General features: G+C 55.6%; 1 protein-coding gene across 4 annotated transcripts in view; it reads left to right on the top strand.

Annotated features, from left to right (window-relative positions):
- The window catches only part of SEZ6 (seizure related 6 homolog), a 45,094-nt gene that overhangs the window by 5,692 nt on the left and 16,339 nt on the right, over positions 1 to 23,063 (top strand). For all 4 annotated transcript variants that reach the window (XM_060290261.1, XM_060290260.1, XM_060290259.1 and 1 more), the window contains exons 2-3: positions 14,679 to 15,347; positions 15,779 to 15,912. In XM_060290261.1, the coding sequence (XP_060146244.1) occupies positions 14,679 to 15,347; positions 15,779 to 15,912 (803 nt within the window). The remainder of the gene's footprint in view (positions 1 to 14,678; positions 15,348 to 15,778; positions 15,913 to 23,063) is intronic.

Here is a 23,063-nt window from a genome sequence, read left to right as displayed (position 1 = left end):
CTGGCTGCAGCCAGCACTGTGTCTACTCCCCCACCCTAAGGCAGAGCTTCAGTACAAGCAGATGGGAACCCAGAAGAGTATCAATATCCTAATAATAATAATAACAGCAGCAACAATAATAGCAAACATTTATCAGATACCAGCTATGTGCCAGGCACTGTACTGCTTTATATACATTTAGTCCTCATATCATCTCTATGAGATAGAAGCTATTATCTGCATTTTATAGAATGCCAAGTTCAAGCCCATGTTGTCAGACAGACCCAAGACATAAATGGCTCCTGACTTTCTTCTAGCATGTTTCTAATGATGACAGTGGTTTATCTTCCTGATGTCTACCCTCAGTCGTTACTGATGTAGATTAGGGACATTTTATCTTGCTCAGTCCTTAGGGGCAGAGGAATAAAACATCTTTTCTGACACTTGGAGGCCAGTATAGAGCACGGGACTGGGAGTCAAATGAACCCTGAAGTGTTGGCCCAGAGGCCAGTGACCTTGGGTAAGTCTTATTCTCCCATCTTTTAGGAGCCTTGGTGAATGAGAATAGGAGTCACTCCTCTCCTGCATCTGGGCTGCCCCACCTACCCCCACCCCTACCCCCACCCCCGCTGAGGCCCAGCCCCCACGGAGGAAGGCCCAAGCTTGCCTGAAGCTCAGATCTTGGACAGGACTGGGAACCAAGCCTACCACAGCTTCCCTCCACCTGCCTACCTGCCACGCGGCTGCCTGCCCTGGGAGGGGAGGATCGATGCCGCAGCACCGGCAGTGCTGTTGGCCATTGATTGTTGAGATTTCTCAGGCGGGCTCTGGAGTAAACAAACCTGCTGCTTCTCCAACAACAATCCGGGGTCTCAGGCTGCAGAGTGCAGCCTTGCCGGCAGACAGGCTGGTGGAAAGGGGCGGGGGTGAGGGGTGCTGGCTGGGCTCAGCAGGGACAAGGGGCTCTGCCAGGAGATGAGAAGGAACTGAGTGTGTGGGAAGGTGGGCAACGGAGAGACTGGGTGAGGGTGCTAGGGTGAACCCTAGACCCTGTGCATGCCTTGTTCAGTCCAACCTCTACATTTTTGCTCAGCCATTTTTCCATACCTGGAATGCTATCCCTGGGTCCTTCTGTTTATTTCAGTTCGACTACCCCCTCTTTTCCTGATCATCCAGCCCAGAGGGCTCTCTATCTTCTCTCAACACTACCACCCATCAGGAACTTAGCCCATCCATCCATCCTTCATCCACCCATCCCTTTTCCGTTCAACAACCCTCTATTGAGCACCTATCAGGTGCTTTAATAGGCAGAAATGCAACATAATTCCTGCCCTTAAGGAACTCATTTTGGAGGGGGAGCTGCCTTCTTAATAAACTCAGCTGTGACTGCCTCCCCAGCTAGACTACAGACCCTCTGATTTTAATTAAATGCGATACAGACAAGATACTCAACAGCATCCAACCACTCACCTTCAAAAGGACAAGAGATTCCTGGCCAGGGACTGCTCTGAGCCTCAGTTTCTCTTCTGTAGCAAGAGAGTTCATCTTTGGGGTCTTTGAGGGTCCAGTGAGCCTCTGGGATCCCTAGGCCAGGCCTTGCTTGGTGCCCCCCATCACAACTCCTTCCATCTTTGCTGGGTCTGAGTGTCTCTCTAACCTCCCAAGAAGGCAGAGCAGGTGCAGGGCCCCTCCTGCCACCAAACTACATGTGCTGGAGAATCCAAGCTGTGGGTCTCTCCCCTCCCCCAGTGCAGTCCCCAGGGGCCCAGCCGGAATCCTGCACCCATTAACCTCAGCATCTCCCTCAGTCCCCCACTCCTCCCCTCCCCATGGGCTCCTCTCTCTACCCTCAGGACTCTCCTTCCAGCTGGTCATGTGCTGCAAGGGCAGAACTGCAGGGCCCCTGTGAAAAGTGCCTGAACCACAGAGCAACCCCCAACAGATGCTCATTTGCATGCTGTTTTACCCCCTTTGCATTCTCGCTCCTTATAAAAGGCACAGAAGCAGACCCTGCCCCTCCCACTCTCAGCCCCGATCCCTCCCCCATTCCCACCCCCATAGCTTCTCCCTCTCTCCCTCCCAGCCCAGCAGCTGAGCACCAGCTCCTTTGTGCCCCAGGCAGCCACCTGCTGAGTGTCTGGCCTGGGTCCCACCAGCCAGCAGGTGCCTAGGGAGCCCCAAAGCCTGTGAGGGGGGGATATCATGCAGTCTGGAGAGCCAAGTTGTGCCTCCGGGAGGAGGGGGCAGCCCCAAAGGAAGAACATGATTAGAAGAATGCTGGTCAGGGCACCAGGACTCCCAGAGTTTAAACCTGATACTGCCTCTTACTGGCTGGGTGACCTTGGGCAAATCATGTCACCTTCCTGTGCCTCAGTTTCCTTGGGAATTCATGGCATCTGTCCCACCTCTTTCAAAAAACAGCATCCAAAATCAAAGAAAATCAGAAGGGGTGGTGACAGGGAAGAAACTGGAAGCCCCACTTAAGAGGAGGGTCCTCGTGTAGCCAGAGCTGTCCAGCACCAGGAGGGGCTGGTTTTCAGGTCGTCACTGAAGGGGCTGGGTCAGAAGCCGGAGGAGCCCAGTGCTGGACTCCCAAGGCAGGGGTGGGCAGTGAGTGCCAGCTGGCCCAGGTCTGACTAGGAAGCTGAGACTAGCAGTGTAGAGGGATGAAGGCTGGGATTAGAGTGCTTCTAAGGGCTTTCACCCTGGCTTGCTGCTCTGATGGACATTCTTAGATATCATTTATATCCAGCAAGGGGATGTGCTAGTGATTGGAAACATCTGGTCTGGCAGCTGGCAGCCTCCCTCTTGTTGTGAGGTCCTATTTTCTGGCTGGTTAGAGGAAATGGGGGAGAGGGAGTCACCTTCTTTTGAGGACGGAAGAGCCCCTGGCGTCTCCAGGCAAAGGTGTAAAGGTGGGACCAAACAAGGCATGCCTGAGAGAGGTCATTGGTGCATTTGCTTATCCAGCCTCCCCTGGTCCACCTTCCTTCACCGCCCACTCCATTCTTTCCACCTCCTGACAGAGCCCTAGCCTTGCTCTTCTGGGTCCAGCCGTCTCTCTCTCATCCCCCCACCCTGCCTGCCAGCCCAGGCTAGGAAGAAGCCTGCCGCTCAGGCTGGGGTGGTGCCCTCAGCCTAGTCTCTGTTGCACCTGTATCCCTGATACTACCTCTGGCGCTCCCTGGTCCTTCCCTGCCCTGGGCCTCGAGCAGAGGAGACTGACGGGGACACAGAGGGGGGACTTAGCCTTCTCTACTCAAGGTGTACACACACCCCGTCTGGCAGGGTCCTTGGAAGTCAGAGCAAGGTTGAGTCAAGAGAGAAGACTGAGGGATTGGGGGCTGCACAGCTGGGTCCATCTGGTGTTCCCAGGGGGTCTGGGGGAGAAGAAGCCCCAGATACGCAGGTAGCCATGTCTGTATATATCTCTGCCTGGCTTGTCCATCTACCCCTGGGTGTCTGTGTCCACATGTCCCTGCATATCTGTACCCTTCTGTCCCTATACCCTGGGACTGTGGCCCTGGGTGTAGGCACAGCAGGTCCCAGTTCAGTCTGGTCTCTCCCCTCCCCAGAGCCTGTTCCACTCTCTTCCTCCCCAATCTTGGGCTCCACTGACCCCTCAAGGAGACTTGAGCTGCTGCTGCTATTTTTAGCTGCTCTGCACCCCTCCCCTCCCCCACTCAGGCTTGCTGGGGAAGTGGGGAGGACAAGCTGAGCCTCGGAAGCCTCACAGGCTGGGGTGCTGGGCTGGTAAGGCCCTTTCCCCTCAGTCCCACAGGCCATAGAAACAAGGGGAGTCTGGGATTGTCCACAGGTGCAGGGCCCATGCCCTGGGGCAGCTTAGGCCCCATGCCACCTGCCTGGGGCTAGGAGAAGGTCCCAGGCTACCCTCCCCCGCCCCCTCCAAACCTCTAAAGGCAGATCCCAGGCCTCCAGTGATTCTTCCACAGGCCATTTGGAAGTAAGGCAGGACCTCCTGCATCTCCCCCATAGAAGCTGGAGAGACAGAATGGAGTTCAAAGTGTGAGGGAGACGGGAGGGAGTATACCTGGATGAGGCTACCCACACACACACAGGGACTTCAGGTACTGGAGATGAGGTGTATGGGGTCCAGTGACATTCAGAAGGAAAGTGGCAAGTCAACAGAGCACAGTCCCCTGCCCTGCCAGGCCCCCTCCACTTGTACCACTGCCCACTGTGAGGCTCCGTCGACCCCTGCAGTTGGGCACTGATAGTAGAGGGGCTGTGACTCTCCACCCCACCCACCCGAAGAACCTAAAAAGCCAGGAACCAAGTACTATATGAAAAGCCAGACAGGCCCAGAGAGGGCAAGAGAAGCCCAAGGTCACACAGCCTGTCCATGGCAAAGCTACCTCCATGCTGGAGACAGGGCTCTGACAAGGCCTCACCAGTCTTCTCAGCTTTCACAGCTAAGGACAGACACTCTAGTGACCCCCAGGGGAGAGAGAGCCGACCTCAGCATTAAGGATCAGGGCAACTGGGGGTCTAGGCGCAGCCAAATCCCTCAATCCATCTCTTCCCAGATGTAGCTGACAAAAGTAGCCACAGGGCAAAGGTCACAAGGTCACTTTGGCCCTGGTACGTAGAGTGAGCCTCTTCCTCTGACCAAAGGCCACAGAATCTTGGGGCTACCGGGCCGGCCATCCAGCTCAGAGGTGAACACAGGCACTGGGAGTAACCTCAGTAATGCCAGCTTTTGAACTACAGGGGGGATTGGTGGGGGGAGGGAGAAACAGCCCAAAGATGCTGGTACCTTGGTACCCTGGTACCTTGCTGGGCTCAGTGGCTAGGAGGGACTCTCCTCCGCAGGTACCTGGAATTGGGCAGGGGGCAGAGGATGGAGGGGATGGCCATTCCTCCTCCTCCCTAGACCAACCCCTGTCCCCCAGCTTCACCACTGGGCTGGGCTGAGCCAGCCCTGGTACTAGCTCCAGGGAGAAGGCCTTCACAGCCTTCCTCAGCCCAGCTGACATTTCCAAGGTTTTCCATTCAGAGAAATATGATCCCTGCTGCTGCTGAGGTGGCGGCGCTGGGGGAGGGCTGACCTGAGCACCCAGCCCAGGGCCACATCCCTCCTCTGCCCTGGCCACACTCCTGCCAGCTGGCATTATCACGAGGAGTTAGCAGAATGGTTAGGTACCAGCTGGTGAGGGAGGTAAGGCCAAAGAGGGTCCAGGTTGTTCCTCTCCTTCCAGCCTGCCCCAGGGGTGGGCGTCAGTCCTGCTGCCCCCACGTCCAAGGCCAGCCCCTTTCTGTCTCCCAACACCCCACTCCAGGCCCCCAGCTCCTGTGCCACCTGTCCAGCACCAGGAACTGCTGGCAGGCAGGGCTAGGGGTCCCAGGGCCAGCAGGCAGGCAGGAGCGGGGAACTCAGGGCCGCAGGGGAAGGTGTAGAGCACAGCAGGCGACGCTGTAGCAGAGGCCTCATTAATCACCTCTCCAGCCCCCAGCTCTGCAGTGGCGAGACCATATTAGATTTTAAATTGGAAAGCGGAGAACGTGGCAGTTAGCGCTCCCTCTACCCTGGGCCCCTGGCCACAGCCTCACAGGAGAGAAGGGGCAGTGGGGAGGAGAGGGCAGCAGCCCAGAGCCCTGTCCCCTCTCTCCCCACACACCCAGAGCCTAAGGGGCTGTCCAGGCCACATGGCCCTGGGAAGGGTCAAGTCAGGGTCCAAGAAGGGCGCAGGGTGAAAAGGAGGCAGCACAGCAGCCGCCTTGGGGAGAAGTGCATCCCTTCTGGGAGGTTGGGCCTTTCCAGGCTTGAGGACCCTGAATCCAGGTTCCAGGGTGTGGCGTCCATGGTCGAGAACAAAGGGTAATGACTTTTGGTCCTTGTGTGTTTGGAACTACACGCACACACACACACAAACACACATGCAGGCACATGCACACGCTCACGTATACACATGGGCCCACATATTCACAGGACCACACATGCTCACATGAAGCAGTAACTCTGCAGTAGAAACTTGAGCCCAGGCTGTGGAACAGGCAAACCCAGTTCAGACCCCTTATCTGCCACTTCCCTCCTGTATGAACTAGGATGATTCACTTTGCCTCTCAGCCTCAGTTCCTTCACATACAAAGTGTAAAATATTGATTCCAGGCATAAAAGGCGCTGCTCTGGGTGGAAGACAGCCCCCTAGGAAGTCCTGCCTGACCCATGGAGGGTGCTCAGTAAATGTGATGCCCTCCCCTGGTCCCAAGACCAGGCAGCTACTCTGGGGCTGCCCAGGAGCCCTGGGGTGCTGGCCAGGCCAGGCTCCCTGCCCCTGTGTGCCTGACTGGGCAGGGAGGTAGGGGCAGGTGAGCCGAGCACAGCAGGCATTGTCATGGAGCGTTCACACACCCTGGCCCCGTCCTGGGCCAAATCGCCAGAGGCCAGGGATTCCTGGCTGCCCTCCATCCATAACGTCCTCCTATACCGGCTCTGCCTGAGGTCCCCAAATTGCCCATTGAACACTCCACCCCTCCGAACATCAGTGCTCAGCCCAGGTTGGGAAGAAAACATTGTGGGTGGGTGGCACCAGTCCTCCCTGAGGAGTGAGTGGCTGACAGGCTCAGCTCTCCTGAGGCCTTTATGAAAAACCTAAAGAAGTCCCAGGGCTCCTTGTCACCTCTCCCTGCCCAACCCCAGGCCCCAGTTTTCCCAGGCCCAAAGGAAGGGAGTAGACACTGTCAGCCCATCATTTTTTTGTTTTTTAATAAATTTATTTACTTATTTATTTACTTATTTTTGGCTGTGTTGGGTCTTCGCTGCTGCACTCAGGCTTTCTCTAGTTGTGGCGAGCAGGAGCTATGCTTTGTTGCAGTGCGCAGGCTTCTCATTGCAGTGGTTTCTCTTTGCTGTGGAGCACAGGCCCTAGAGCATGCAGGCTTCAGTAGTTGTGGCACATGGGCTCAGTAGTTGTGGCTCGCGGGCTCTAGAGCAGAGGCTCAGTAGTTGTGGCACATGGGCTTAGTTGTTCCACGGCATGTGAGATTTTCCTGGACCAGGGCTCGAACCCGCGTCCCCTGCATTGGCAGGCGGAGTCTTAACCACTGCGCCACCAGGGAAGTACCCTGTCAGCCCATTTTAATCTTCTCCAGGACCCCCTCCCACTCTAGGCTCTTCCCTTCTGAGCGGTGAATACTTCTGGGTCTAGAGGTCGGGTTTTGGAGCTGCGCTTTCCATCATGGTAGCCACCAACTACATGTGGCGATTTAAATGTAAATTCATGAACATGAAATCAAATTTAAAATTCGGTGTCTTGGTCTCACCAGCCACATTTCAAGGGCTTACTAGCCATGTATGGCTACTGACTACCATGACAGACGTGCAGACATAAAACATTTCCATCATCATGAAACGTTCTATGAGACAGCACTGCACTAGGGCTGCATGGCCTCTGCGTTTGAATCTGACACATCCAAACTGGTAACTTGGGAACTGCCCTTCCCTGGGTCCCAGTTTCTTCACCTATAAAAGTTCATATCTCAGAGTTATTGTGGGGGGATAAATGAGCTAATTCTGGTAAAGCACCTTAGAATGGTGCTAGGTGTATGGTAAATTCTCAGTAAACAGTGGCGTTCAGTATTTTTTTCACAGAGCCCTTTGTGGCTCACCAGATCCTGGAATGTGATACTTTTTCCATTTTACTGGTGGGGAAATGAAGGTTCGGGATGGGGAAGTGATTTGTGCAGGGGGACCAATTAGCCTGTTAGGGGCGGGACCAGAACAGGTGGGCTGACTCCTGGGTGTTGCCTGCTCTACCCCCATTACTCCCTCCATCGGCAAGAAGACCCCAACGCTGGAGATGCCGAAGCCCGGGGTTACCCACCCACCCCCAACCTAGTACAATGGGGGAGGTAGCTGTTCCTGGCAGCTCAGGAAGCAGCATGCTCTCTGTCGCTGGAGGCATGCCCACAGATGGCAGACAGCCCCAAAAGTATTGGAGGGTTCACTCTTCAGAACAGTTGGGCCAGATGCTCTTTGAGCCCCAAAATCTTGAGTTCCAGCCCTGCCCCAAGTTTACTGTGTGACCTGGGAAACCTCTCTGGATTCTGTTTCTTCCTGTGTAAATGAGGGAGGGATGAGATGCACACAGAGGCTACAAGGGCTCAGATTCTGGGGAGCAGCCACTTCCTTGCCTAGGTCCCAGCCAGGAGGAGATGCCCCCATTCGCATTTGTACTCCAGATTTAACCGAACTGCCAGGAGTTGGCCAAGAGAGGGTAGTAAGAGGGTGAGATGGGGGATGGTCAGTGGCAGGGGAAGAGAGGGCAGTCTGGGGTTGCAGGGCCCACCAGCTTGTGCCGATAGACACTCTTCATCAGTTGCCAGTTGGGGCTGTGCTGGGGCACTGCCAAGGGTTGGCTGCCCATCTTCTCCCTGCAGGACACACCTCTGCCCACCCCTGCCCTCCCCTGCCCTTTGGGGAGCAGGGTGCCTTCCAAGTGTGCAGACAGGCAGAATCCTGGCTTGGAGAGTGTGTCCCCTGAGCCCACCTTCAATGTACCTGGCACCAGGGGTCAGCATTTGTGGGCAGAGATGCGGGAAGAGAGATGCCTTCTGCTAGATCCTTGGCCATGGACAAAGCTGTACGTGTGCTGAGGGCCTACCGAGAAGTGCTCCCAGGAGATCAGAGGAGAGAGCTGTTGTCACCCACTGGGCCAGGCAGGGATGGCTCCCTCAGTCCCAAGTGGGGATTGGAGCTGGATCTGGTAGGGTGGGGAAAGTTTAAAGAGACAAAGTAGTGAGCAACAGGGAAGAAGGGGGAAGGCACCTGTTCTGGCAGAGAAATTCCCTTTGAGTGTATCTGCCGCACTCAAACCACTGCCCACCCTAACCACTGGCCCTCCAAGACACCACCAGGACTCCTTCCCCATCACCCCAAGCTGCAGTGCTCCCAGCAAGAGTGCCCTAGGATAGTGACGGCCAGGCTGGTGGGGAGATAGTCAAGAGGTACAGCTGAGGGCCAGTGGGAGCAGTAGACTGAGCTGAGCTATGGAGCGGCTGAGCTCTGGGTTCTAGTCCCAGGCTTGCCACGCATGGGCTGTGCAACCTCGCACAACTTACTTAACCATTCTGGGCCTCAGTGTCTCTGTCTCTTGGGAGGATAACTGATTACGTGTGAAACTGCTGAGGGCATGCTTAGCACATGAGCACTGAGTAATGGTAGCTGCCTGACTACAAACCACAGGAGGCAGAACGTGTCCATTCTGCCTCTGCCATACCTTTTGGGTGATCTTGAAGAAGCCACACCCCCACTCTAGGCTTCAGTTTCCCCATCTGTTATATAGGGTATATAGCCTTTTCTGTTAATACAAGTAGTCGACAGCAGCAAACCTACCTCAGACACAGGGATACTGTGGGGTAATTATTTCAGTAGTAGAACATGGAATCAGGCCTCAGGGGCCCTATGTGGCCCTGCCAGCCTCCAGCTGGGGACCCTCAATTCAGGAGGTAGGCCTGGGCCCAGTGGAACCGTCGCTGTGGAGACCAGGCTCTGGCTCTGGGGGGCCCAGGTGCTCTTACTCCAGGAGCCTCTCTTCCCTCCCTCGGGCTCTGGGATAAAGGGGGTCCACGGGGGCCAGGCCGTCACTAATTCCCTATTAAAACTTGAAAGGGGCCAGAGAACCTCCAGAATAAACTCATTAGCTTTTATGGGATAATAAATGGATCCCATTGAATACTCATTCTCCCTATGCTGGGCCAGCCCAACCTCCAGAATCCTGAGGGGTAGCTCCCTGCCCACTGTATCCCCCAGGTTCCCCCTGTGCCCACCTGCAGTCATGCTCCCCTCAGCTGAAAGCTGGTGCCGCCACAAGTTGGGAATCAAGCCTGACCTTTCTGAGAACTGTGGGGTCCCCTTCCTGTGCCAGCCGCTAAGGCCAGCAGGTCCCCCCGCCCTTGCAGAGGACGGGGTGGGGCTGGCCGTTGGGAGGATGGGCCTGTCTCTAGATGGCCCTCACCAAACCCAGGAGGTCCCCACTCCACAGCTGGAGAAGCAAAGGCTCGAGTGGGCAGCCCCTTGCCCAGTCACACCGCTAGTGAGACATAGATTGGGGATTGGAACCTGAGGTTTTTCTTTCTGTCTGGAGCAGAAAGATCTGCAGACACAACAGCGCTAAGCAGACAGCCCGCCTGGGCCTGAGGTGGCATCTGGAGTGTGTTGCCTGGTGCAGCATTTGCCCCAGGCAGGGACCACCACCCTCCGCCATTGTCTCCACACAGACCAATTCCAACTCCTCAGCCCGCAGGGGCAGTGACCCTTGGCAACGTCCTGGGCCTCACTGAGCCTCAGTTTCCCCAACTCTCAGACAGGGACAGAACACCTACCCAACTGGATGCTATGAAGAAGAGTCCCCAGTCGTTGTGGCTTTCCCTAAACAGAAGCTAGCACCGCGCCCCATCTAGATCCCAGTCTGTGCAGGTGGAGCACGCGGCCCCCTGTCTCCACCCTCACCCAGCTGGGCCCAGGGGAGAAGCGGGCAGGGCAGGCGGCTTTCCCTGGGAGGCCCCAGCGGGGGCTAAGAGGAGGGGGCTTCCAATCCCAAGAGGGGCCACAGGGGGGCGGCGCGGGCCGGGAGGCGGAACGGGAGAGAATCCACTGGGGAGGCATCCTGAATGGCTCATTAGTGCCGATGAAAGCCTTTTTTCATTTCGTCTAAATACTTTAAACAGGGCTCCCTCCGATGTCTATTTGCATAGCTTGAGAGCTAATGGGGGGGGAGGGCTCAGGAGGCGGTGGCGGGGCCCACCAGGGCTGGGGGCTGCCGGGAAGCTCCGCGGCAGGAACAGCGACAGGGTGGTGTGGGAGCCGAGGGGTGTTTCCCAGTCCCAGCCCACCTGGAGGACGCAGCCCCCGGCCCCCGCGGGAGCAGCAGCCCAGGGTGTGCATGCCTGCGTTTCGGCACCGGCACCGGACAGGTGGGGATCATGGGGGGCTGTTTTGCTATGGGCCACTGTCCCCCACATACATGCCAGCCTCGGAGGCAGCTGCCCTTTGCGCAGCGCGATGCAGTATTATCCTCCTTGTACAGCTGAGGACGCTGACATGCTCGAGGTCACACACGCTGCCACACAACAGGGGACATGGTCGCCTAGAAAGGAGAGGCCTCACCCGGGCCAGCTTCTCCCAACCCTAAAGGCCTGCTCAGTGCTGCCCTGGCAGGGGGCTGCCCCCCTCAGAGTGTGACCTCTCCCTCTGTAGTCCCTGCCACCAAAAAAAAAAAAAAACAACAAACAAACAAAAAAACCCTGCTATTTAGAACAAAAAGATTCTCACAGAACCTCTCCAAACTGCCCGTTTTACAGCTGAGGACACAGAGGTGACTTGCCCAGGCTCACTTGACTTTTAAGTGGCAGAGCTGACATTTACACCCCAGTGTATGTGTGACTTGGCATGCCCGCCCTGCGGAGCAGTGTCCTCGGCTTCTGGTTTGAGTCCCAGACTCAGGTGTGCTTTGGACACAGAATGGGGGCTCCCTGGGTCCCAGCCAGAAGGCTTCCTGAGGGCCCAGCTCGGCTCAGCCTCAGCTCAGGTCCCAGATGCCAGAAACTCTGGCCTCAGCTCCACTTCTAACCTGCATAAGACCGTGGACAAGTCCATTCCTCTCTCTGGGCCTTAGTTTCCTCAACTGGCTAGAGGACTCTCTGCTGGGTAGCCCCAGTCCCCTCCTCCTGTGAGGCAAGCTAGTGTCCTGGAAAGACTAGGGCTTTGTGAACCAGATCAACATAGGTTCAAATCCCAGCTCCACCTTTGTGTGACTGGACAAGTCCTCACCTTACCTTTCTAAGCTTCAGGTTCTTTTTCTGTAATGTGGGAATAAGAGTCCCACCTCACAGACTCGTAGCGTCAATTAGATAATCCAAGATACGGGAACGGCCCAACTCAGTGTCTGGCACACATTAAGGTGCCTGATGAGACTGGGCATTTGGGTCTCTGACACCTCCTGCTGCTTCCCCTGCATCGCACTCCCCGTTTGTCAGTCTCTACACCAAAGGTGTAGAGACTGACCAGGCAGAGAGAACCCCAGGAACCTGGGGAGGGGGCTCACAGGGCCTCAGGATTCCGTCAGAATCATCCAGGGTGTCTGGAGATGCCCTTTCCCTGGAAATGGCTTGTCTCCCGGAGATTATCTTACCCTCTCTGATAGTGGGTAGCACCCTCCAGGACCACGTGGCAGCTGATTGTAGAATCAATTTGCTTGTTTGATATGCTATCTCGATCCCACTTAACCAAGTGCTCAGTCCCCCCAGATAACACAATCAGTGCAATCGACAGTGACGGGAGGTGCCCATTAACTCTGCTCCATTGCCCAGCACCTACCTGGCAGCCAGCGGGAGGAGCTGTGCCCGCTACGGTCCCTTCCTGAGACAGAGGCGCTCCCTCTCCCAGTGAAGACTTCCGCAGGTGCCTACCCTGGGAGCCTCTGCTACATCTCTTCTTGGGCAACCCTGGAAGGGGACACTGGAACCCTAAGGCTCCAGTCTATGTGATGAGAAAGGCTCTTCTTCCTTGTCATATGCTATGATCACTCTCAGGTAAGCTGGCAAAGACCGTGTGACATCTGGGGGCTGGGCAAAGAGAATAGCCCCGTGCTGGCATGTCAGAGGCACTCCCTGGACCCTCCACCATTGACTCAGATGAAACACACGGGACACTGCCAGACCGTCTGCTCCAGGGGGTATGGGTCTGGCTGGGCATCTAGTCTGGACACTGTGTTGTCAGTGTCTGGTACAGAATGCCAAGGCACAGATGGACTCCTTTAGTGAGCATCTCAGGAGATAGGGGTTGGGCCTCGTTCCTCAGGGCTTTGAGGCCCCAAGGCCCCTCTGACCCAGAGCAGTGGAGAGCCCTCTGACCTGCACCCCCCTCCCTCACGCCAATTTCCTCCCTCCTCCCAACTGTCTGACACATCAGAGCTACCATGATCTCCTGGACAGAAGGTAGGCCATCTGCCGCTTCCTCACGCCTGCCAATCCATGGGGTGGGTGTGAGCCTGTGGAATGACAGCCCCACCATCGGATGTGCAGAGGAACCAACCTTCTCCTTGCAAACTCTGTTATCTCACCCTGGCTGTGTTTCCCTTCAAATCTTCATGCAGCCATTTTGAGAGCTGTTAAAATCAGAATATCTTCCCAGCCTTCTCCAAACTGGCAAAATTCTATGTGAAGTGAATCTGAAGCCAGCATCCATTGACCTTTTTCTGGCAGTCAAGGATCTGGGGAGCCTAGTGGGCCACAGGCAGAATATGCATCATCTCTTCAGCTATGTGTTTAAATAAGTCAATACAATCAACAGCATAGCAACCTCAGACCAGTATCAGCAAATAAGTTTCTTCTTCCATAGCCTATCTAATCAATTGGTAGTGGCTGCCTGGATAACTGTGTTAAGAAGGATTCTGAAGCCCCATGTGGCCTCAGCAAGAAATAACCAAAATTGGTTAATAATGTCTACCATGGATTTGGGGGGGAGGGGCTTGTAGCATGCAGATGACCCTACTTTAGATCCTGCCCTAGATGGCACCTGGCTTGTGTCAAAAGAAAGATAAAGAGAATTCAGAGAGGCACAGCAAATGGGAAAGGGAAGTAATATTATCTCAGTTAATCCTATAAAAGAAACCCCATTTTACAGATGAGAAAAATAAGGTTCGGGGAGTTTGTTATTTGCCCAAGGTCACACAGTCCCATGGTGATGGATTTGAAGCTACATCTGCCTTACTCCAGAGTTTACATCTGCCTTACTCCAGAGTTTAGCTTTTGTAGAAGGACAAAAAAGAGAGAGAGAGACAAAAGAAATTATTTTCTGAAAAGTGAGAGAAATAGGGCATAATGGGACCCCAACAAAAATGTCGTCATGTGTCCGTGAAGGAATCCAAATATATGAAGCATTTCCTGATACTAATGACCAGGTTCATTGAGAACAGAAAGTGAACTTGAATGCAATGCCCTGTAATCTCAGGCAGAAAAGTCGCACTGGTGGGGGATGGCACTCTTGCTAAGGGTGTCATCTCCCGTCTTCAATTACCTGGTCGTTGACTTTGAGCAAGTCATTTCCTTTCTTTGACCTTGTTTCATCATTGGTAAAATAAGCCCTTTGAGCTACGTTAGGGATGAGAAATAGTTGTTCGTCATGTTGGTCTGAGGTATCAGGCATGGCTGCCTAGAGTGCTGTGTTGAGAAGGATTCTGAGGCCAAATCTGAGAACAGCCAGGAAATACTGCAATGATAGATTAGTAATGTCCACCTCTGGTGTTGGAGGAGAAGGGATATCTCATGTGCCATCCTTAAAGTATGTGATACCATCTCACTTCCAGCTCTAAAATTCTATAGCTCCATGATTTTCAACCATAAGGACACTCCCCAAGGCTCTATGTCAAAAGAGAGGTGGGGGCTTCCCTGGTGGCGCAGTGGTTGAGAGTCTGCCTGCCAATGCAGGGGACACAGGTTCGTGCCCCGGTCCGGGAAGATCCCACATGCCGTGGAGCGGCTGGGCCCGTGAGCCATGGCCGCTGAGCCTGCGCGTCTGGAGCCTGTGCTCCACAACGGGAGAGGCCACAACAGTGAGAGGCCCGCGTACCGCAAAAAAAAAAAAAAAAGAGAGGTGGGTCTCCTACTGCCTGGACTAGGTGTGATGCTGCTCACTGTGGGGCAGGAGGAGAACCTCTGATCATCTGTTACTATTTCAGGACTTTCCTCGGAGGCCCCTACAGTGGGGGAAGAGCAGGCCCCAGGCATGGAGGAGACGGATGGGGAGCTGACAGTAAACCCCACGCCTGAGCAGCCAGAACGAGGCATCCACTTCGTCACAACGGCCCCTACCCTGAAGCTGCTTAACCACCACCCCCTGCTCGAGGAATTCCTACAAGAGGGGTTGGAGGAGGGGGAGGCAGAGCTGAGGCCAGCACAGCCCTTCCGGCCTGACCCACCTACACCATACACCCCGAGTCCCCTTCCCCTTCTGGCCAGGCAGGACAGCCGCCCCGTCTTCACCAGCCCCACTCCAGCCATCGTGGCAGCACCTACTCAGCCCCAGTCCAGGGAAGGACCCTGGAGCCTGGAGTCAGAGCCCTCTGCACTTCATATCACAGCTCCCCTACCTCCAGGGCCCAGTATGGCAATGCCCACCCCAGGCCCAGCAGAGAGGCCCAATACTACACCCCCTAGCAGGGCATGGACTCCGACCCAAGAAGGTCCTGGAGACGTAAGCAGGCCCTGGGCTCCAGAGGTCATGTCGCAGACCACAGGGCTTGGGATTGAGGGGACCGTCACCACCTCTACGGCTTCAGGAGATGATGAGGAGACCACCACCACCAGCACCATCATCACCACCACCATCACCACAGTCCAGCCACCAGGTCAGCTACTTGAGGGCTTGCAGATCTAGAGATGGGAATGGGGGAGCTGAGGGGCCCCTGAATTCCTCCCTCTCTGTCACTGTGCTGGCCTGCCTTGCCCTTGGGAACCAGACAGACCCAGGTTCAAATCCTGATTGGAAGCAACTACAGCAGACCTTAGAAATTTTATCTCACCTCCCTGAGCCTCATCTGTAAAACGGCAATAAGACCTACCTCATTGAGCTACTGCCAAGAACTGAGACAAGATTGCACACAGTAGGTGCTCAAGAGAAAGGGGTCCCCTGCTTTTAACAGGGTAGTAGACCTCCCAAGGGTGAGCTTCACCACACACACACACACACGCACACACACACAAACACACACAGGTCAGCCATAGTTGGATCCACTTCGCCAGAGCTGGGTTTAGCCTTATGTCTCCTCCTGCCTCCCAGGCCCTTGTAGCTGGAATTTCTCAGGCCCAGAGGGCTCTCTGGACTCCCCCACAGCCCCCAGCTCACCCCTTGATGTCGGCCTGGACTGTTTCTACTACATCTCCGTCTATCCTGGCTACGGTGTGGAAATCAAGGTGAGTGACCTGGATTCGGCAGGGGCAGAACTGGGGCTAGTGTGTTATCTTTCCAGAAAGGTGCTGGCCATGGGGGCGGGGGGTTGGGTAGAGATGTGCAGGGTCAGCAGTTCGACAGGGACCTAGGGCCAGGATTGGGCAGTGGGCCTAAAACATGGTTGGATTCTGCCCTGCGCCTCAGGGAGTGAAGAGGTTCCTGCTCCCGCGCAGCGATGCCTAGGCTGAGAGGGGCTGCTGGAGAAGCACGTGTGCCTATCCTCTTCCCCCAAGGGTTTAATCAGGAGCTCAGGAGAGCCTGAGGAGGGGCTCTAGCCTCGATGGGCACGGGATTGGGTGAGCATCTGAATCCATGCGTCTGAGTTGACAGAACCCAGGGCGGCCTTGTTGGACCTGTGAGAGCCGTGGAGCCTCACTCACTCATATATTCACTCGCTCTTGTATTCACTTACTCTTTCCCTTCAGCAAATACTCCCTGAGTAGCTCCTCTGGGCCAGGCCCTGTGCTGGCTCCTGGGATGCAGAGGTGGGAAGAAAGACATGGCCACAGCATCAAAGGTGACCAGCTGCTGGGAGAGCCAGACCTAGTGCCCAGCCCCCTGCCCCCTACCTTCCTGGGCCATCTCATCCCTCCCTTGGCATTAAGGCTCCCTCTTAATCCCCAAACCTGAGCCTGCAGGTCCTCATGGCTGTTCCACAGGCTCCACCACCTCCACAGGCCCCAAACCCAACTCTTCCTTTTTGTTCCCCCAAACATGCTTGCCACCCTACTCCTGTCCTCAGAGACTGACCCCAACCAGTCAGAAACCTAGAGCAGGGCCACCACGGTGCATCATAGATGGCATCCCTGGAGCTGTGTGACCAGAGGCACCTTGGCCCTTCCCTCTCCCTGTTCCACCAGCTCCCTGATGCCCAAGTTCTATCACCATGACACTCCCCCAGACTCAGGTCTACGTGCTGCTCCCCCTCTATCCCAACCCCCACGTGGTCCAGCCTCTGTCACCCGTCCCCTGATGCTGTAGTGGATGCCTCACTTGTCACTCCACTCATGCTTGCCCCCGTTACCATCCTCCACCCACACTGCAGTCATTTTCCTCAAATGAAATTGATCCTACCTCCCACGTCTCCCCCAAGGGCCTGTAAATCAAGGCCAGTGCCTCTGGGCCCATCTCTAGCCACTTCTTCCCTTGTTCTCTACTCCTGCTTTGCACTAAACGGCTTGCAGCTAAGGGAATGGGTCAAGCGCACTTTCCCCACAAGCCCCAGTTTCACCTACTGGTCCCTTTGCATGGAAGAGTCATCCTCCTATCTCCTCCCCTAGGACTCAACCCTGGCATCACTTTTTCTGGGAATTCTCTCCTGATCCCCAAAGCCTGGGGCATCCCCCATCCTCACTCATCACGCTGTCTCCTATGGGTCTGTTTATAGCTGTCATCTCCCCAGTTAGACTGTAAGCTCCTTGAGGGGTGCCTTGGTGTACACGGCCCAGACTGGGTTCTCCATGGGCTGACTGAATGAGTGGACAAATGAATGGAGGTGGGGAGGAATGAGGTGACATTTAATGTGACTCTGGAGACTGAATGGAGGTGGAGAGGAGAGGCATTCAGCCCAGTTGAGGGAATCAGGGCGGTGACTGAGGAGCACAGGGAAGGGGCAGAGGAGGAGTCCAGGGAAGAGGACAGCTCTGCCTATCCCCCGTTCCCGGCCTGCTCCCCACGCATCCCAAAGCCCCTGGATCTGGGCCTAAAGCTCATCTGTCCTGGGGCAGCACCCTCAGCCCTGCCCTCTGGGGATGTCAGGTCCAGGTCTCTGAGCCAGGCCCTGCGGAGGGGGACATCCTCCCAGCACTGGTGGGCCCCTCCCCTTCTTTCTCTAACTGTTTGCTCCTGTTCTGTCAAGCCCTGTGCCCCTCGCTCTGGTCTGACTGGGAGGGTAATTAGGAACAGCCACCCCACCTCAAGCCATTAGCACTCAGTGCCGCTTAATTAAGGTAATTAATGTAAAATCATCACCTAATGAGTGGTGGCACTGGCTGTGGCTCACCAGGTGGAAGGCACCAGCTGCAGGTGTGGGGAAGGGGGTGGGAGGGGGCAGATGCCAGGCTGGCTGCCCCTCTGCAGGCCTGGGCTGGTTCTACCCCCAAGCCTACCATCCCCACTGACTCCCACTAGGCCAGGCCGGGCCCAGTCCCGAAGAATGGGCCGGGCCCATTCTCTCCACAATGAGGCAAGATGCTGCCTCTGCCTGCCCTGGCCCTGGCCCAGGCACAAGCCCCACCCTGGATACCCACCCTCTCATGGAAGCCCCCGGAAGCCCCGTGTCTGTTGTCTGGTTCTGCCACATTTTTTTTTATCAAATGTAAAAGCCGTTACCAGGCAACCTTGAGAGGAAGACCTGCCACAGCCCTGGATTGCTGTCAGGAAACATAGCAGGCAGATGAGGGCCCCGCCCTCTACCGTACCACCACTGGGCAGAGTCCTTGGGGACCCTGTCGGCCCTGATGGCCGGAGAGCACCTGAGGCCATGGCAGGGAGGGCTGGGTGGGGAGGGACAGAATCATCAGGGCTGAAGCAGGGTTTAAGGTTCTTCCATGGCCAGTTCTAGCAACCTCTGCTCCTATCTAAGCCTCCTGGCCACACCACACAGGCCACTTGGGACCTAAAGAATTAATGACACTGCAGACCAATACCCAATGGGTAGTTGAAAAACTGAGGCCATGAAGGAAAGGGAATTGCCCAAGGTCACTCCGTTAATCATTAACTAATGTTTTGGGTTTTTAATTAATTAATTTATTTATTTACGTTTGGCTGCATTGGGTCTTCGTAGCTGCGCGCGGGCTTTCTCTAGTTGCGGCAAGCGGGGACTACTCTTTGTTGCAGTGCACGGGCTTCTCATTGTGGTGGCTTCTCTTATTGTGAAGCATAGGCTCTAGGTGCACAGGCTTCAGTAATTGTGGCTCACGGGTTCCAGAGCGCAGGCTCAGTAGTTGTGGCGCACGGGCTTAGTTGCTCCGCGGCATGTGGGATCCTCCCAGACCAGGGCTCGAACCTGTGTCCCCTGCATTGGCAGGCAGATTCTTAACCACTGCGCCACCAAGGAAGCCCTAACTAATGTTTTTTGTTGAGTGAATTTGTTCCACAAGTACAGATTGAGCAACTACTATGTGCCAGGCTCTGTACTGGGCACTGGAGACATGGATCTTCACAGTTAGTGAGGGAGACAGAAATCATAAATGATGACCCCCCCAAAAAAAAAAATGATGACCACAAAATGCACAGTGCTGTTGGGGATAGGAGTGGGAAGCACAGAGGACGATAGGAATTCCAGGATAGGGCACACTCCACCATGGGGGGGCCGGGGGGGTCAGAGAAGGCTCCCCAGAGGTGATGATACCTGCTCTGAAGCCTGAAGGTTGAGAGGCCAGCAGCCAAGCCTCAGCTGGAAAGCAGCAGGTAAGGCAGACTGGCCCTTGAAGCCTGCCCAGGCAGTTTTGAACGGGTGACCTTATTGCCTAGGAGCAGGAGGTGGGCTTAATGGCTTCTGGATTGCACTCCTGCCAGAGGCTAGGCCTGAGTGCAGTGCCCTCCTGCCCAGGGCTGGCAGTTGGGCCAGGCCACGCTGTGCACTGGGGGCAAGACAGATGAGACAGCTGGAATGCCCAGGAGGCGGCCCACTGCTCCTTCAGGCTTGGGGAGGGCTTGTGGCTTCTTCCCATCATGGGTAAGCCCCTGCCTGCCCTTCTGTGAATTCACAGGGATGGCTCAGGGTAGGTGGAAGGGATGGAATCCAGGCAAGGGGGACTGGAGGAACCGTGGGAGGAGAGGAACTTTTTTTGTTTTTTGTTTTGGCCATACCACGCGGCATGTGGGATCCTAGTTCCCCAACCAGGGATCGAACCTGAGTCCCCTGCATTGGAAGTGCGGAGTCTTAACCAGTGGACGACCTGAGAAGTCCGGAACATCTTAAAGACCCAAAAATCACACTCCTGTGCAGGTCAGCCTGACACCATGCTGAACCCCTGCCATGTGGCCACAGCTCTGGCTAAAGGCTGGGCCCCTGGGCAAGACCCTCTCAATCCCCTCCTTGTGAGGAACAGCCTCAGGGGTTCCAGAATCCCTAACAGCCCATCTCTCCATGGCTTAGACCACAGCCCCTCATAACCTGCTTCATCCCTGGCCCCCACCTCCCCTCAGGATGCTGCAGCTATCTGTGCCTTCTGAGGCCGAGGGTCTGGGCTGCCCGTAGGAAGAAGGCCAGGGCCAGCCCTCTGTGATGGGAAGAGGCTTGCCTATTTCAGCTGGGGATTGGGCACTGGGCTAGGCTCTTTTTAGAGAGATCCAGAGAAGACCCTTCAGGGTGGGTGGGCATGAGCCCCATGGCCCATGAGGGTCCCATTTCCTCTCCAGGCAGCCAGCTCCCCTGAGAGCTCCAGGCCTTTCTGGGCCTGGCTCATGTCTCTCACTGTGCTTGGTGTTCCAAGAACCTTCCCGCTGCCAGCCCCATCTTGGCTTGGGTGCTCTCTGTACCATCTGGAGCCTGGACACAGCTGCCCACAGTCCCTGCCCTAGTGCCCCACATGGCCCCATTGGAACACTGCTCTCCCATGCCAGGCCAGCTGCCAGTTTGATAACCAGAACACCCTACCCTTCTAGGCCGGGTCAGGGCCAGGCCTGATATGGACGCAGGAGTAGGGTGGTGGGTCGGGGGGTGAGATTTCTCAGCAAGCTCCTCTTTCTTGGCTCCTAGAAGGCTTATCTGAGGGGGGGTCACAAGGGAGGAAACAGGTCTAGCCCCAAGGATTTAGGCCCCTCTTCCCCTCCCTAAAGCAGACCCTACCCCCATAAGTGTTTGTAGACAAGCATCAGTTAGGACAAGAGCATAGAGGCTGTCACATAGAGCACAGAAACTGCAAGTGGGTGTCCAGTCCTGGTTCTGCAGCGCATCTCTCAGTCACTGGGCTAAGCCCTGGCCTTCTCTGGGCCTGTTTCCCTTTCTGTTAAAGGAGGTTGAACCAGATGATGCAAAAGTCTCCTCCCAGCCAGTCCCTCTGAGTGTGGCTCCTTTTCTGGGTGGGAAGCTCCCTCATAGCTCAGAATGGCAGTGGTATCTCAGGCCCTTGACCCTGTTTCCTGCTTCCTAGCAGCTCAGAATCTGGGCTAGGGAGAGGGTGGCTCCCAGGTACAGTGCCTCCCAGGCAGAGCCCTGGCAGACCTGAGGTGAGGTGGGTCCACAGCCTGGGTGAGGCCCAGGTCTCTCCAAAAACGGGAAAGAGGACTGCTCCTGCTGCGCCCACTCTGTGCTGAGCCCCGTACAGGCGGGATCTAACTTAACCCTTATAACCCCATGAGGTGGGTGTGATTATCCCATTTCACAGATGAAACTGGGGTTCAGAGATGTCATGTGACTTGCCCAAGGACCTATCAACTAGTCGGTGATGGAGCTGGGAGTTGATCCAGGACTCAAGAGTCCCTATTCTTCCTCTGGCCCAGAAGATTGTCCTGTTGCAGAAAGAGAGTTCAGTTGGGAACAGTTGGAGAACTCCATCCCCAACCGCTTTTCTCAGCCCAGCCCTGCCTGCTCCTCTAGGAACCCCATCTGGAATTCTCCCAGTTTCAGGGGAGAGGCCTGGGATGCTTGCATGAAGACAAAGCACTGGACCAGGAATCAGGAGTCCTGGCCTGGAGTCCTGGCTTTGCCTTGGATTTACAGTGTGACCCAAAGAGGAGCTCTCAACTTCTCTGATTACGAGGTTCCCTTCTCTATAGGCTGGAGGTAAACACAGCCTGCCCTGCCTCCCTTATTGAGGTTTTGTGAGATCTGTGAGGATAATGGGTGTGAAAGAGCTTTGAAAACTGTAAAGGATCTCATGGGAAGAATTGTGATTCTACTACTGTTGGAGTGAGGGAGCACATGTATGTGTGGACATATGTGCCAGGTCATGTGTTTGAGGGAGTTGTGTGCATGTGGTGGGTTTAATGTCAGAGTACACACACAGGTGTCGGTGATCAGGAGAGCGCAGTAGAACAGGGGCCGTGGTCAGCTTCTGGGAGTGGGACTCAGGTACTGGGGGAGGGGCTTACACACAAGTCATCCCTGAGCTCATGGCCCGTGCAGGGTTGTACTAAGATGATTGTGTGCAAGGACTTGTGGCACCATCCTGTCTATGAGTCGCACCATTAGAGCATGTCCTAGAGACCGACTGGCAGCTTCCATGGGGACAGACAGGCCAGTCAAGGCTGATGGTCTGGGGTTGGCAGAGGGCAACCTGAATCCTCCCCACCTCCCATCCAGGGAGGAGTCAGCCCCCTCAAAGCAGCCATATTTCCTTCCTTGAACTGACCCCTGGTCTGCTGGAAGCTGGGCAGTGTTAGACAGCCCAGAGTCCTGTGGGAATTGTACTCAGCTCCCTCTGCTTCTGTCTTCCCCAGCCTGATCCCCAGCTCCCCTCTTGTCACTGGCTAGGGGTGTGGGAAGACAGCCGTCGTGAGCAGAGCTGACATTTCAATCTGTCTCCTGAGCCCTTCAGATGCCTGCAAATTACATCAAGACTTCATCACCCCCCTTGTCTAACACCAAGCCCTGTCTGGCCCCTGTCAGGCCTGGCCCTCAAACAAGTGACAAATTACATCTGGCCACTGTGGCAGGCCTGCAAGTGGGTGCTTGAAACCCAAGGGACCAGCGCTGCATAGACAGCCATTGTGAGAATAGAGTACCTTCTGGATAAGAGCCCCAAGTAATCAGGCCCACTCCATTCCATGCTCTCATGGCAACCCCTGCCACCAGGCCAGCTTTGAGGGGCCCATGCCTTCCCCAGATTGGAGGGGGACAGAGGTCTCAGCTCCCAGTTTTCTCAGCTTTACGGGCTTCTGGGGCGAAAGATGGCTCAACATCTTGAAAAAAGCCCAGTATGGCCAAAAACCACCTCCCTGCTAAACCTGGCGGACCTGGGACCCAGGAATAAAGATGTCTAGAAATCTGTCTGCGGGAGACACCCCCATGAGGTTAGGAGGAAGGGAGCTGCCTTTGCCTCCAGCAAGGCCAGGCTCTACTACTTAACACCTGTGTGACCTTAGCCTCTCCCAGCCTCTGTTTACTTAAGGGGACTTTACCACCCACCTTACAGAATTCTGGTGAGGATGAAATATCTGTAAATAG

This window comes from Globicephala melas, chromosome 20 (assembly GCF_963455315.2).
Source record: "Globicephala melas chromosome 20, mGloMel1.2, whole genome shotgun sequence".
NCBI classification, from domain to species: domain Eukaryota; kingdom Metazoa; phylum Chordata; class Mammalia; order Artiodactyla; family Delphinidae; genus Globicephala; species Globicephala melas.
The sequence above is the reverse complement of the archived record's forward strand: the minus strand, read 5'-3'. Positions and strand labels throughout refer to the sequence as shown.